The following is a 15,518-nucleotide window of genomic DNA, read 5'->3' as shown; positions in this document are numbered from 1 at the left end:
AATATAAATAGCTATCTAGCTAAATCTACATCTTCTACTTGTGAGGTTCATTTTTTCAACCCATGTGTAAGACTTTATGGAAATGAAATTTTATTTTATTAGATATGGCCCAACATATTAGCCTGTCTATGTCTCTTTTTCATAACTCCACTCATACGTTCTGGTTCCAATCAATCCCCTACTTACGACTCTTCTACATTAGCCATTCCCTCAACTCCTCTTCCCTCCACCCTTCTGGCTCTGCTTCCCATTTATAATTCTTTCACTTTGCCCTCTTGTTCCTAATTGCCCATCACTCCTTGGGTATACCTGTCCCCTCTCCATCCCAATGTAGATATCTGGATTTCCATCCTTTAAAAGTGATTCCTGCTTTGCTGCTCCATCAGTGGATGGAGTAGTCCATACCTAAACTGAAGGATACTTTTCAGAATGGTCCAGGTGGGAAGAAGGAAAGAACTTCCGTCTACAGAGGAGTCCCAGAGTCCTATACTATAATAGGTTAGGATTCATAAGAAATGAAAGACAGGGCCAGATAAAAGAGGATGGGAATTAGGGCAAAGGAGTCAAAGAGACAGAGACTTGGCTGAATGTTATAGAAACAGGGGTGATGACATCAGGGCCAGAAACAATCAAGTAGGCAGGATCAGTGACATCTAGTTTGTTCATAAAAGAACTATGCCATCTGGATGGAGCCATTTAGAGGAAGTTATTCAGCCTTCCTACGAACCTCTGTTGCCTTGGCCCTGATCCAGTCCCAGTGCATTGGGAGCTGGGATTTTGGAAGAAGTTGTTTGGAGAGGTTGCCTCATATTCCAAGTTTTGCTATCTACCAGCTATAAGTAGGGTCATCTCACCTCATAAGTCACTTTTCTTTCGGGCCTCAAAGATGCGGGTCAGGGTGTGAGTCAGACATCATGATGTAGTGAAAAACACACTGGTTCTAGACTCAAAGGACCTGGATCTATGTGTCCTAACTGACACTAGCTATGTGACTATGGGCAAGGCAATTAATTAAGCTCTCTGAGCTCCAACTCTTCATCCATAAAAGGAGGACAAAGCTTATTTCACTTAATTCACAGGTTTTCAGGAGGAAAAGCTCTTTGCAAACCACAAAGTGCCATAGAGATGTGAGCACTCACTGTTACTCTACAAAGGACAATGGTTCTCTGAGGACATCACAGCTTGGAAGAACTTACTGGTCTAGAGTAATGACCAAAGAAAGCTAAGGAGTATCTTCTGAAGGGTTTCAGAAATGATCAATTTGCATCTATTAGGTGTAGTTTTACCTGAAGGCAGGGGGATAGACTAGCTGTGTCTTAGAGATCCTGTCTAACTCTGTGGTCCTATGAGCTAATTTTGGTTAATCGTGTAAAGTGTACAGTGGCTGCCTTCTCAAGGGGCAGGAGGGAGTGACTCAGCCCCTTCTCTACCCTGGTAGGACCAATTATGCTTACTCCCATAAGTGCTCTGCCAAGCAAGCCTTTGGTCATGATGCCAGCCACATCAGCTTCTCCTCCTCTGTCTCCACCCCCACCCCCAACTAAAGTCATAAAACAATGGCTCCAGTCTCACCATCCCTCACCTTTTGCAGAGGGAGAAGGAAAGGTGAGGGTGGGGAATGGAGGAACTCCTGACTCCTCCATTTGAATTCCTGGTTTGGAAGTAAGCCTTAGTCCAAGTTGGCGGGATAGATGTGGTTTTGGTAGGAGGAGGAAAAGGCCGGTGGAGGAAGAAGGGACCTCCCATTCATGACTAGAATCTGAGGAGGCAAGGAAAAGAGAGACCTGAAATGGGTTCCCCAGGTATTGGGGCCCAGCAGAGTCAGGAGGTTTGAGGGGAGAAGTGGGATTGGGAAAGGGAGACCAAGGTACCATTGATCAATTTTTTTCTTTAAAAAAGTACTGTGGTCATTAGTTAGGAACTAAGCACATCTGTGGGGGTGGGGGTGAGGAGCCACCTAGGGGTGAGGAGCTCCCAAGGGAGGTGTAGGAGCACAATGGGGAGTGGGAAGTAAATTTGTGCTGCTGGGTGTAGAAAGGTTTCATGGTAGGGGGGGAGGAGGGAAAGGGGAAAGGGCAGTGATTACACTAGGCTTCTGGAACCACTGGAATACCTCCTTTGTTGGAGCAGAGAGCCTGGAGGGCAGTACTGATGGGGATGGTTATAAGGGGGAGGGGGTGGGGGCAGGGGGGGCTGGTGGATGATCTTGACGGGGGTGGCAGGACCTCGAAGGGGAGTGGAGCTGCAGGAGTCAGAGGAGGAGGCATAACAGGTGAGAGCCTGGCTCAGGAGAGGCTCCATGCGGGCCAGGCAGGGCTTGTCCAGGACAATGACTTTGACAATCTGCTGGCACTGCACCAGGGTCCCTGGGGGGGTGGGTGGCGGTGGTGGCAGCAGGTCCCTTGGGGAATTAGGAGGCAGGCCTGGCGATGATGGTGGTGGCGGTGGCGGCGGCAGCACTCCCTTCTCGGGCCCCAGCCTGGAGTTGTGCTGGTACGTTTGAAGCCTGTTGTGAATTGACACCTAGTTTAGAAACAGCCAGAGAAGCATGACATGTTACATGACCAATTCCCAGCTGCTAGGACTGGCTACCCTAAGCCTCCACCCCTTCCCCCAACCCCCAGCCCCATCCAACCACTCTTATGCCCTCTGCCCCGCAATCTTCCCGCTGGACTTGGAGTCAGAAGATCTCCATTTAAGGATAGGCTTTGCTTCATACTAAATGACTGAGCTTAATCAAGTCTCTTCTCTCAAGGCCTTACTTTCCTCATTATGAAAATAGGGGTTTGGACTGGAATTCTGGTGTCTGCTCCAACTGGACAATCCTACCTGTGATTTTTCCTCACTGTGTTCCTTTTACTGCTCTGAAGAGATCAAAGTGTCAGAGGTCTAATCCTGATTCTAACGGAGGAAGTCACTGTGGCACAATGTCAAAAAAAAAAAACAAAACCCAAAAACTCCAAAACAAAAAAACCTGCCCTGGAAATCAGGAGCCTTGGACTTTAGTTTCCACTCTGCCCCTAAACAGCTGTGGGACCCTGGGCCAGGCTCTCCCCACTCAGAATCTCAGTTTCTTCATCTGTAAAATTAGAGGGCGGCACTAGAAGCTTTCCAAAGTTGTTTTGAGCTCTAAAATCCTAACACATTGTCATGTGGTCTTGGCCAAATGACCAAACCTCTTAAAATCAGTTTCTCTCCCTGACTCTGCCTCTCCCCAACAGGGATAGTCAAACCAGCCTCCCTGCCAGTCTCACAAAGGTGTTAAAATGAAAAAGGAGGTCAGACATATTGACAGAGTTGGAGCCTGTCAAAGTGCCCCTGTGTTTGGGCCAAGAAGGGCCTACAAATCCCTGCATGCCTGGCACTCTAGATTTGATTTATTTTATTTAGCACCCTCCCCCACCCCACACACTCTTCTCACACTCATCAGGTCCAAGAAACATTAATTCTCAAAGCAGCGTCTGATTTTTGATTTTTAAAAATTCGAATAGAGAACGCTTTCATTTAAGGCTCAACTGAATGTCTTTCTGAGACCTGGGACTGTGATTTGTTTAGTTATATGATGGGTTACCAGAAAAAGAAAGAAAAAGCTGAGTCTCCCAGAAGTAGTGAAAAGATTACTAGATGAAGCGCTGGGAGATCTGGGTTTAAGTCCTGGCTCTGTTGGTTAGCTTGGGCAAGTCATTTAATAATTGGATTTAATAAGTGCTTTAAAGTTCATGAAAACACTTTACATTCACTTCCTCATAAAAGTCTTAAAGAAGCCCTCTGAGGTGCCCCATTTTATAGATGAATAAACTGAGGCTGAACAAGATTAAATGGCTTACCCATGGTCTGAACCTCAGTTGCCTTATTTGTGACATGAGTGGGTTGTACCATATTGTCTAGGATCCTAAGATTCTAAGCAAATGAATGGACAAGGGAAATCCTCCATTATCCATAGGGCTAGATGGTCCAGTTTATAGTCTTCCTCCAGATGGACAGTGTGGGTTAAAAGGTGAAGAGAGGGGAAAGGGAAAGAATTGGCCAATGGGAAATTTTGAGGTTTCTCATGGACCATGGTGTTGCATGTTGTCTCCTAATAGGTCTACCTGATTAAGGGCTCTTATATCTCCCACACCTGACAACTTGGTCCAGCTCATCTGTCATGCATTTCTTGCTAGGGCAATGTGTTTCCTTTGGGTGCACCTTTCTCCCAATCCCTGACCTCTGGAGATGGCTGTCCTGGGTATGAAAGAACATCAGATAGAGGAGAGGAGTAGGAAGACTATGTCCTTGCTTTTATGGAGAAGTTAGGAACATGGTGTCCCAACTTTATCCCAGGCTCTAAGCCCTAACTCACAGGTTCCCCAGCCTCTCTACCTTTTGACAGCAGATGTCTATCGCCTCCCACCAGAGGTCTTCCTCCCTCTGTCCTCTCTCCAAGGAATACTCTCTGTTACTTTCTTTTCCACAAACATCCCCTAACAACTACTCCTAGCCAGTCCCTCATTTTTGCTTTTTAATAACCCACCTACAGGTCCCAGGCCTTTTCCTCCAGTAGCATCTTCTGGCCCTGAGACATGCCCAAAATGGCAGGGAAGTTCCTACAGCTGCCTTACCATTGCACTAGGAAATGCCATAAGACCAACTATGGGGCTGTGAGGACAAGCCTTTCTCATTGTCTCTTGAAGTCTCTCCTTGTTTTAGAAAGTTGTTTGTTTATTTGTTTGTTTGTTATAATCAGCACAGCTGCTGGAGGTGGACAACAAACAATTTTGTCCCATCTTCCTCTGTTGGGAACGCCTTCAGGATGAGACAACTGGATGAAGGAAACTGGGGAAATTCCTATGGTGCCAGAACATGGGGTAGAGTTTTGGGGAGCTCAAGACCTCAAGACCCTTTCCCTAGGTCTCTCAGTGGGAGCACACCTGAATGTTCATACTCAGCCAAAGCTCGATAGGACTCCAGTGCTGTCCTGCCCTGCCCTGCCCCCTCTTTTCTCCATCTCCCCTTTGCCCACACTCTTGGCTCTCCCTTATCCTTTCCTTCCTCGTGTTTCCCCAATGTCTTACCTCTCCTAATATCACTCTTTCCTGACTTGTCCTCCCTTTTCTCTTTTTCTGAACTCTCCTGACCCCTCGTTTGCTCCTCTCTCCAACTTTTCTTAGATCTGAGTGTCCTCAAGTGAGGCTGACATAACTTCTTAGAGAAGCAGCCACCATCCATTCACCAGGACCCTACTCAGTTTCTTCACCCATCTTTGAGAGTTGGTAAGTGAGAGGCAAGATGACCCATCCATCGAAAGCAAAACTCCCTAAGAGACCTCAGTGGCTCAACTGCTCCTCCCCCCAACACTCTCCCCTCCTCACCTCCCTGATGATGAAAGAAAAAAAAGAAGGAAAGAAAGTCAAGATGAAACATGGGTAGCAAGTAAGAATAGCTCAGAGAAGATGGAAAAGCGCCTGCCAGAGGGAATCGGCCAGGCAATGAGAAGGGAGGGCAGAGGACAAGGGAGTTTGGTAGGGGGGAACCAACTGGCAGGCCAGGGGGGCAGCAAGGACAAGACTCTGCATAGGAAGAAAGAGGCTAGCAGGAGCCCTGGAGCTGGCTGAGGGAGATGGGCAGCCTTGCAGATAGTCACATAGCCCTTCAGGCCAGAACTAGCAGGGAAGAACTAAGCACCGGTTTGATTGTTCTCTCTGGGCAGGTCAGACTGTATGTGGTTTGGGGTGGAATTGACAGAACAAACGGGTGAGTTAGAAACTTGTGTTTATCTGCAAGGCTAGGCAATGGGCAGCTGCAGAAAGATGCGAGGGGTGGATGGAATACCCACCCTTGGGGGGAAGGGGGGCTTGTCAGCAGCTGGGGCTGGAAGCTCCTCTTGTATAAAGGTGCCTCCTTCAGAAAAAGGTATGTGGGGGGCAGAAAGAGGCATGTGGCAGGCTGGGGGTCAGAAACCAGAGAGGTAACTATACTCTACTGGGACATCCCAGAAATGAGGCAGGTTTAGTCAATATATCCTCCCACATATCAAGAAGGGAGAAACATCTAGTGTGTAGGGTCTCTGTGGAGAGGCAGAGCATCTCCCAGTCTGTTTGGAACAGCGGGGGAGGACAGACTGTTTGGAGACAGGAATCTTTTGACTGCTGACTGTGGAATGAATGGAAATCTCTTCTGAGAAAGAAAGATGGAGGGCATGAGAGACTCAAGGCAGCTTTCCATAGTAGGGGTATGGGCCTATGGACCAGCAGAGCCAGATGATCTCTGCCCAGCAAGTCGGAAAAAGTCTTGCGATGCCAGACTCCAGGCTAGAATTTCCAGAGACAACACTTCAGGGCCCATGCTGAATTGAAAGAGTATTACTGGGATAAGGCAATGACCAGATGCTACTGCTTCCCCATCCCTCTCTACCCTCCCTATTCCCAAGAAAGTACATGTTTTCCCACTAGCCACCTTCCTTATCCCCAGGAGAGTACTCTCCTTGGGGAAAGGATATCCCAGGTGGGAAGGATAGCAAAACATCCAGGTGGGAAACTCTTATGTACAGTTTTTCAGATAAAAACAAGTATTCCTTCAGTGCGAAACTCTGACTTGGCCCTTTGCCTTCTCCTTCCTCAGGGTCGATAAAGTGGCAAAGTCCAACCCTTAAGAAATTGGCCCACAGGAGGCTAATCTACTTTCCTTCTGGAGGCACAGACTACCTTTTTCTGGGGGTGGGAGGAAGGACAAGGGATAGCCTAGAAGTGTCTAGAAAGTCAGGCAGTAGAAGAGTTTGAGGGAAGGACCTTTAGGTTCTGTGGGAATATAAACATTCTGTGGCGGGGAGGAAGGCAGCAGTGGCGACAAAGTCTGCCTGCTAGGGAATTAGGCTTGGTAGGAGGTGTACTCATGGGAGAGCCTAGCAGCTCCATTTCCGTGTGGTTAATCTGGGAGCTCAGCCCCGAGTGTCACATGTCTCGGGGGGAGGAAAAGGACAAAAACAGGTGGAAGATGCTTGTGGCTTAATTTAGCGTGGCAATAGTGGCATTACCCATGCTAGCAGTAACTTTTAATTGTATCTCTCGAAATTGGTAAAATGGTCAGTCGGGCTGGGGAGGCATTGATTAATACCTGAGAAGAGAAACAACAGAGAAGGTGAGAAGAACGGGATGGGGAGGGGGGGAGAGAATTACTCACCTCAGCAACGAGGCCTCTACTTACCTCCACTGTGCTTTCCATCGCCTTCTCAGGAGCTTCCCTTTTGGTGGCTTTGAAAAGAAAGATCATGCCACTTGAGTTTTATCTGGTGCTGTAAGCTCCAGTCCTCCCTCTTACTTCAAAATATATTTGCAACTTGGCATGCACGAGCAGCCAGAACCCATAGATTACCAAGCCTATAGGGAAGCTACTCTGAAGACTCATTATACCATGGTGTGAGCTTGGGCCTGTGAAATTTATACCAGAGGAGGACAGATTGTAGTTTTGACTGGGGGGAGTGGTGGTGGAACAAGTGACGCCAGAGGCCTGTCATCAGAGAACTGACCGAAATGAGGCATATCACCAAGGAAGCTGGACACAAGGGAGTACACTTCTTTGGCCACTGGAACTCATGAGCAATGCCCTAAGACATAGAAGGATGGGATCTGTTTGTGTAAAGAGAAGAGATGGATCTTCTGAAATGTTGATGTAAGTAAAAGACTGATAATAATAAAGTTAGTACATGATACATAGTCCATAAAAACAGGTTTTGAGTTCTGTCCTCTGAACACCTGCTTTGGGGTTGTATTTCTGTATATCTGTTTCTGGATGCATGTGTATATGCAAACGTACACACGAACATACATCTATCTATCTATATCTATATATCTTATGTATCAGGTTAAAAGCTCACTGAAGAAAGTGATGATATCTATTCTTTATTCTAACTCACAAGGGTCTACTAAATTTTTATGACCCTGCTGGAACCATATGCCTTGTTCATTTCTAATTCAACAGTCCAGATAGGGGACCAACAGAAGAACAGAAGAAATCCTAGGAGATAAGACAGCTGAGTCTATTGACCTTTTAACCCCCCAAATGGCCAATTTCCTTTCTTTGACTCTGTCCTTTTTTTCCCCTCCAAAGAAGCAAAAGGAACTATTCTGCTATTGGATGAGGCACAAGGGAAAATTCCATTTCTAGGTAGGGGCTTGGGAGATGAATGAATAGCCATCATATTTGCCAGAACCACTAGACTCTTGCCTTTACTCCTCTGCTGACTGGCAACAAAACCCCATTCAGGTGAGTCAGCATCTTGGGTCTGCTTTCCCTTCAGTAAAATGAAAATGTTTTCTCCCCTTCCTGTGAACTTAGAGCTCCTCATCAGAAAAGAGGGGCTGAAGGGGCTTGAAATCCTTCAAGTCCTTGGAGAATTGGTGAAAATGCATGCAATTGCCTAGAAAAATGAAGCTAGTAAATCAAAGATGGAGGCAAGGTATGGTAGGGTAGAAGGTGTCTAACTCTATGAGGACACACTTCTGATCTAGTACTAAAATAGCTATGTAGACAAGCACTGAACCAAGTACCTACCACATGAGGCAAACCTACCAAAAGCCAGGCTGTGGGACTAGTAAGAAATGAATCTCAGGTCAGACTCAGTTACATCCAATGACATTACCATGAGAGTTGCAATATAACAATAATTTTCATTTCAAAATGGCCCATATATTAGCAACAGTTGAGTAAATTGTTACATCCTGTGGTGACCATCTGTCTGACTTAAGTCTCCCATCCTCTACTCCAGACTAGGGCCTACTGACCACCATGGGAGAATGAAGGAAGTCCTAGAGGCCCAGCAGCTGAATCTCCTCATCTTTTCAACCCAAGAATGGCTACTTTCCTCTATTTGACTCTTGTCCTTTTCCCCCTCCATTCCCCCTACCTTTTTCTAGCTATGTGATTCTGGGTAAGTTACTTCAAAGCAATCCAACCCAATAACCATTTATACTTCATTTCTCTGAGACTTGGCTTCTACATAATGGGGCTAATAAAACTCAAACCACCCACTTCACAAAATTGTTGGAAGGAAAAGTACTTTGTAAACCTTACATCTCTATAAATGTCAAGTATTATTATAGAAGAATTCTAGATGATTATTCTAGTTGTCTCAAGAGGTTTTAACCCTGTTTCTCTTCTCTATTTTCTGTTTGTTTGAAGTAAGCGAGGAGCAGGGAAAAACTTTGTGTGCTGGCTGCTCAAGGGGGAGAAGGGAGCTACATCAGGGACATATGGGCAAAACCAATACAAATTTTGCACTGACTTGAATTAGTGGGACTGAATGATTTGGGAAAACATTTTAAAAATTGCATTAAAGGGTAATCTGGAAAGTGTGATGCCAAGTGTGCCAAAACGTAGAAGAGGGAAGTCAACCTGAGTTCTCTTTTTTTTCCTTTTGCCTCTCTACAGATGAGAAAACCAAGGTCCAGGGAGGTATAGAGTGACTTATACCATGTTATTTAACTCGTGAGAGAATGCACAGCTGGAGTACTTAAAATGAATGGGAGATCAGGACATCTCTATCATTCTTGCCTCCTCTCCTTAAGCCACCAAACTAGGTGGGGTTTCTTCCTGGGGTTTTTAAAAGAATTTCTTTGTTTTGGCCTGAATAACTTCACCGAAGCACTATGGCCACTGTTGTTTTTCAATAAGCCTGAAAAAGACACCTTAGATGACAGAACAGCTGGGCTCTCATTCAAATCAGCCAGCAAATATTACAAATATTACAAGTATTACAAAGTAATACTTTTCCTTTCAGTAAAATCGGAATTTTTTCCCTCTACTTTCTGTGAGCTTGGAGCTCTTCATTAGGAAGGGGCAATGAGAAACCTGGAAACTGCTTCTTTCAAAATGATCCCCTAGGAAACCAAGCCATTCTTTTCGATGGGACCCTTCACAGAGTCCAAAGTTCTGAGATTTTCCTGTAGCTAGGCGGGGGAGACAAGAGTTTGAAGGATCTGGTCTTGGATGGCTAAGACATTGAGCAGCTGCTTACCTGTAGGAGACCCTTGCTTTGACTGTGGGTCAGGCTGAGTTCCACTGGACTTAAATGAAAGAGTCTTGGTTCCCTGCTGCTTCTCCAGCTCCCCTGGGAGATGGGAGAATAGAGTGAAAAGAGACAAAGCAAGAGACAGAAGTTGGAAAGAGATAGAAAGAGAAAATATAATGGCAATGTGGAGGAGGAAGAGAAGCAGCAGCATCCCAAATAGAGCCATGAGAAGCAAAAACTGAGCTCAGGGCTAGGAAGGGGCCTCCAGAGGTGATCGGGCTTCCTAAACCTGCTTCTCCAACTGAAGCTTAACTGAACACATCCCAACTTGTTGGGAATTGGGTCCCCAGGACTAGCCAAAATCAGGTTAATTACCTCTAATTCCCAGGGAATTAACAGATTTTAAGATCAATGATGGTGCTTTTGAATTCTCCCTGACCCCAAATAAACAAATATTTAAAAAAAATAAAGTCTGTTTTTTTCCCAAAGAATCAGTTTAGTCATTTTTTTCAGTAGTGTCTGACTCTTCATTTGGGATTTTCTTGGCAAAGACACTGGAGTGATTTGCCATTTCCTTCTCCAGTTCATTTTACAGGTGAGGAAACTGAGGCAAACAGGATTAAGTGACTTGCCCAGGATCACACAGTTAAATAAATGTCTGAGGCCAGATTTGAACTCAGAGAAATGAGTCTTGTTGACCCCAGGCCTGGTGCTTTATCCATTACATCACCTAGCTGTCCCTTTTCAAAGAATTGTTCTGTTTGACTGTAAGACATTTTCCCCCCAATTATCTCCTTTTTCATCTCTCCTTCCTTCCTTTTTCTTTATCTTTTTCTTTGGTTTTTCTTGTCTTTTCTCTTTATCCTTCTCTTATTTTCCCTGTAACTACTAAACACTTTTCCTTACTCATCTGTTCTTTGCATTATCTGAATAAGATGCTTAGCATCTTATAAACAGATTCTAACAATATCTATGCATTTTTTTACTTTAGAGATTTTACTAGTAAAATCTCTAAAGTAAAAAAGTAAAAGAGATTTTACTATTGATTAGGAAAGGGGAGGGGAGCTAGGGTTCCACCAAAGACCTCACGATGACATGTGTTTGTGGGCATGGGGGTGGGGTCACCTGTATCATCTTAAAGCAAGCTTTCAGGTTCCAAACCTTGCCAGGTGCAAGAACAGCCCAGTGATGGACTGTGTGTCTGTCATCCAAGGCCCAGCCTGGCTGTTTGAAGAGAGGTTCATGACAAGGAGGTTAGCCACTGGGCAACAAATGTTTTTGGCCTGAGATAGACAGACACACACGCACAGTTGTGTGTACAAACATACATGTATTTGCAGATACGTATGCAACCACATAGATGTACATCTATACAAGGACACAACTCATGAGGCCTATTTATTAAGGTTTTTTAATAGAGAGATTGTGATCTCCATTAGTAAAGGGAGAATCCATACTGATTAAATTATGGAGTTTTTGAAATGCTGAAATAAAAATCTGTTTCTCAGTCTTTTCCTAAATAATACTGGTTGCATTTAGCACCATCAGGCCCAGCAAGTTTTGTACAGGGGACACTTAAATAGTTCCCATTATATTTGCTACACTTTATTCAGATTGGAACAGGCGGTATCCCTGCCCATCAATTTTTCTCAGGAGAAGAATATCTGAAAAGAAGATGTTCATTTTTTCCCCCTGAATAGCATTGTAGAAATGAATCCTAGAAAGGAAATTTTAATGAATAAATTTCAGAAACAAAAATCAATAAAAGCTGATAGATTTTATTTTTAATGTGTTTTCTTTTACTTTTCTCCTAAAAATTTTACTTATTATCCAAGGAATTTTCTAGAATAAAAAGTTCATCTGCCTATGGTGAATGTCAGATAAACTGTTCTGGAGAGAATCAGAACACAGATTCAGAGAAGCAGAGCAGTAGTGATCACCCCTAAAGAAGTAACACCATTGGATGAGGGGGAACAAGGCTTTTTACTCTCCAAAAATTGTGTCTGTATTAATTTAGAAATATTTCCATTCAGTTGGTTATAACACAGACATGAAGCATATTTTAAATCTGTAATAATTATTCATGTTTCTTTACTTAATTTATCTTTAGTTATTTTTTTTCCTTAAGAAACAGATGCAATGTATTACCATACTTAGACTATAAAATTTAACAAATGGACATTCGTGCCTGACTGGCTGGCTGTGTTTATGTTTCTTAAATAAAAGATAATTGGTGAATCACTTTCAACCAGGAACTAAACATAACTTTGACATTGAACTAGAATATAAAAATATCATGCAGCTGTGCCAGAATCAAGCAGATACTTTATTTGGTTGGGGTTCCTTGCTTAAATCTGGGTTAAAATCCTAGCCCTGTCTTTTATTTGTTGTGTGGTCTTGGGTAATTTATTTAAACTCTCTGAAGTTCATTTTTCTCATACTCAGACTTAAAGGGTTGTGGTCATATAATGTATGTGAAAGCCTTTTATGACAAACTATTATTATTTATTATAATAAAAATATTATTATCCATTAAGCATGTATACAACACATGTATATGCTTCAGAAAGGAACAAATAAGCAGTACAATGGTTTATTGTCCATAACCTCCTATTTTCTAAACTGCTCTGTTGGGGTGAGATGAAAAGAAAAAGGGAAGGCAGGAGGGGTCATGTGTGAGGATGTGGGGGGTAGGGGCAGGGGGGGTGGTGCAGAGCTAAGGTTGCCAAGAGACTCCATGACCTTCTGGAAGAATCTTTCTTTCTCTCTCTCTCTCTTTCTCTCTCTCTCTCTTTCTCTCTCTCTCTCTTTCACTCTGTCTCTGTCTCTCTCTCCTTCCCTCCTTCCTTCCTTCCTTCTTTCTCTTTCTCCCCACCCCCTCCCTCTTTCTCTGCTCCCCTCCCCCCGACAGAAATTCCTTCCTTCCACAACCTTACATTCAATTCGGATCTGCTCCAGCTCTGTGACCTCAGCAATGGATTCTTTCAAGTCTTCCACAAACTTCTGCATCTCCTCTGAGCCCAGGGCACAGAAATGCAATACCTGCTTCTTTTCTGAGCCTGACACTGGGGTCACCAGTGTGATGCCATGGGAATGATCTGGAAAATGAATATAGGGACACCCACACATAGTGAGAAAGGAAAACAGGAAGCCTTGGCCTGGGGTAGACAGCGAGACCAGGCCTTTTTACAGGACTTGCCCTCCGCCCCTCCAAAGCAGGCTCATGAATGACCCTCCCTTCCTCTTCCCCTACACATCCCCTGAAACTACCACCCGCTGTCATCATCTCTGGCTCTGAGATGGACTTACACTCATTCTCAAAAAGGTGGAACTGCATCCCTAGCAGGCCCACGGACTTGCAGAAAGTATACGTGGAGGAGGTCTTCTTCTTTGGGCAAAGCTTGAGGATCTGCCCGAGAAAGAAAGTCAGATAGACACACACACACATGCACAGACACATGCACACAGCACATAAATATACATGAAGATGTACATATACATACATACAATGATGCCAGTATGCACATAACACGCAGATACAGCCAGAATACATACAGATAAACACATAAAAATAAATATACACATACACGCACATGCACACAGAGAAGTATCAAAGTTAGGGCACCAGTCTCTCCTCATGGCCCAAGCCATCTTCCTAGCCCCACTATCTATGTGAGACCATTAGTATGCCTCTTCCCTCTTCCATGTCTAAATTTCTTTATTGATAATAATGGTTGGGACACTTTTACCAACTGGAAAGGAGAACAGGGCTGGCAATTGAGCTTGAGAGAAAATTCCTCCTTCAAGTTGGAGAAATGGGTCTCATTCAGTCCCTTGGAGGCCTCCTTTCCCCAGGGAAAGTCAGCTATAATATGACCTCTTATCACAGAATTCCCGAGTTTCAGAGGCAGAAGAGATTGTAGGTCATTTAGTCTAATGGCTGGCATGAGGTGTCTCAGAAGAACTGTCTGTCACTCCAGGTCTTCAGTTGGCATGTGGATGACCACTTGTTGGAGATATTTTAGTGACACTTCCTGTTTAGATCTGTATAGGAATTCCCACAAGACTTTCCTAATAAGTAGCCATCCAGTCTCTAATCGAGGACCAGCAGTGATAGAGAACTCACCAACTCCTGAGGCAGCCCATACCACTTTTTGAGTTTTAAATGTTGGAAACTTTTTATATGTACATATGAGAACATACATATATACATATATATTATATACATACACATATAGGGTAATGTGGTATAGTAGACAGAATGTAAAGAAGGTGAGAAAGGAAGAGATAATGAGAGAATGAAAGGGAGAAGAGAAGAGAGAGAAAGAAGGGAGAATGAGAGAGAAGAGAGAATAAAAAGAGAGATGAGAGAGAGATGAAGGGAAGGAGAAAGGGACAGAAGGGGAGAGAGAAAGGGACAGAGATACAGAAGGAGAGGGGAGAGAGAGAGAGAGAGAGAGAGAGAGAGAGAGAGAGAGAGAGAGAGAGCGCCAGAGCCCTGCTATGCTCTTGCCCCGCTGAGTGATGACCTAGCCCTCCCAGGCCCCCAGGCCTTCTCACCACCAGCAGGTCATTGAAGAGGAACACCTCCCTCTGGTGAGCTGCCTGCTTCTGTAGCTTGTTCACGTCAGTCACCTCAAAGAGCCGGCTGCAGCAGACCAGGCGGCGATGTGGGACTGACAGCACCTGAGCAGAGAGAGGATGGAAGGCCATCAGACTGAGGATGGTGGGAGGGAGGGAGGAGGGGGAAGGAATGTGCCCTGAGGACCTCAGCCTCTGCCTTACAGAATATTAGAGCTAGAAGAGACCTTTAGATCCTTCCTTCCAACTCTCTCATTGTAAAGATGGGGAAATTGAGACCCAGAAAAGTTAAACTATTTGTTCAAAGTCACAAACATAGCAGAGAGTCAAGATCTTTTGACTCTAACACGTCATTCTTTCTACTTTACCATATTCAACCCTCTGGAAGTCAAATGCCTTCACTGTGGAGCTTGGGGTGAAAAATTTGCTGAGGGAAGACAGCTTAGGTGAACAAGGAACTTTAAAAAGAAGAGAACAGAGCAGAGGAGGAGGGCATGTGTCCTTTTTCTGATTAACCTACTCACCACAGAAGATAGAACCGCAGAAGGGTAGAGGGGAAAGGACTATGCAGATCATATAGTTTAATCTCTTCATTTGACAGATGAAGACCCAGAGGCAAAGTGACTTGCCCAAGGTCACACGGCTAATTAGTGGCAAAGCTGGGATTAAAACTCCTGTTGCTGACCTCTCCACTCCCCCAAATGGAGGATCACAAGATCATAGATTTTAGAGCTGGAAAGGACCCAATAAGTCCTCTAGTCTAACTCATTTAATACTCACTTAACCTCTGACGGCCATGGTTTCCTCAACTACAGAATAGGAATGGTAACAGCACCCACCCCCAGGGTTTGCTGTGAAGAACAAAGGAGGTAATACTTGTAAAGTGCTTAGCAGAGCACCTGGAACATAGTAGGCATTTAACAAATACTTGTCCCTTCCTATTGATGAAGAA

At 44.5% G+C, this 15,518-nt stretch overlaps 1 protein-coding gene across 2 annotated transcripts in view; it reads right to left on the bottom strand.

Annotated features, from left to right (window-relative positions):
• Positions 1–2,082: 2,082 nt before the first annotated feature.
• Positions 2,083–15,518, bottom strand: part of IQSEC3 (IQ motif and Sec7 domain ArfGEF 3) — a 153,658-nt gene continuing 140,222 nt past the window's right edge. Inside the window, exons 9-14 of one of the 2 annotated variants that reach the window (XM_036758351.1) lie at positions 14,546–14,671; positions 13,295–13,394; positions 12,922–13,083; positions 9,992–10,084; positions 7,183–7,229; positions 2,083–2,523 (exon numbers count right to left, since the gene is read on the bottom strand). In XM_036758351.1, coding sequence (XP_036614246.1) covers positions 2,083–2,523; positions 7,183–7,229; positions 9,992–10,084; positions 12,922–13,083; positions 13,295–13,394; positions 14,546–14,671 — 969 coding nt within the window. Of the gene's footprint in view, positions 2,524–7,017; positions 7,093–7,182; positions 7,230–9,991; positions 10,085–12,921; positions 13,084–13,294; positions 13,395–14,545; positions 14,672–15,518 lie in introns of those variants that run through there. The other variant, XM_036758352.1, reaches the window with a different exon arrangement.

Source organism: Trichosurus vulpecula, chromosome 5, assembly GCF_011100635.1.
Source record: "Trichosurus vulpecula isolate mTriVul1 chromosome 5, mTriVul1.pri, whole genome shotgun sequence".
Lineage (NCBI taxonomy): Eukaryota > Metazoa > Chordata > Mammalia > Diprotodontia > Phalangeridae > Trichosurus > Trichosurus vulpecula.
The sequence above is the reverse complement of the archived record's forward strand: the minus strand, read 5'-3'. Positions and strand labels throughout refer to the sequence as shown.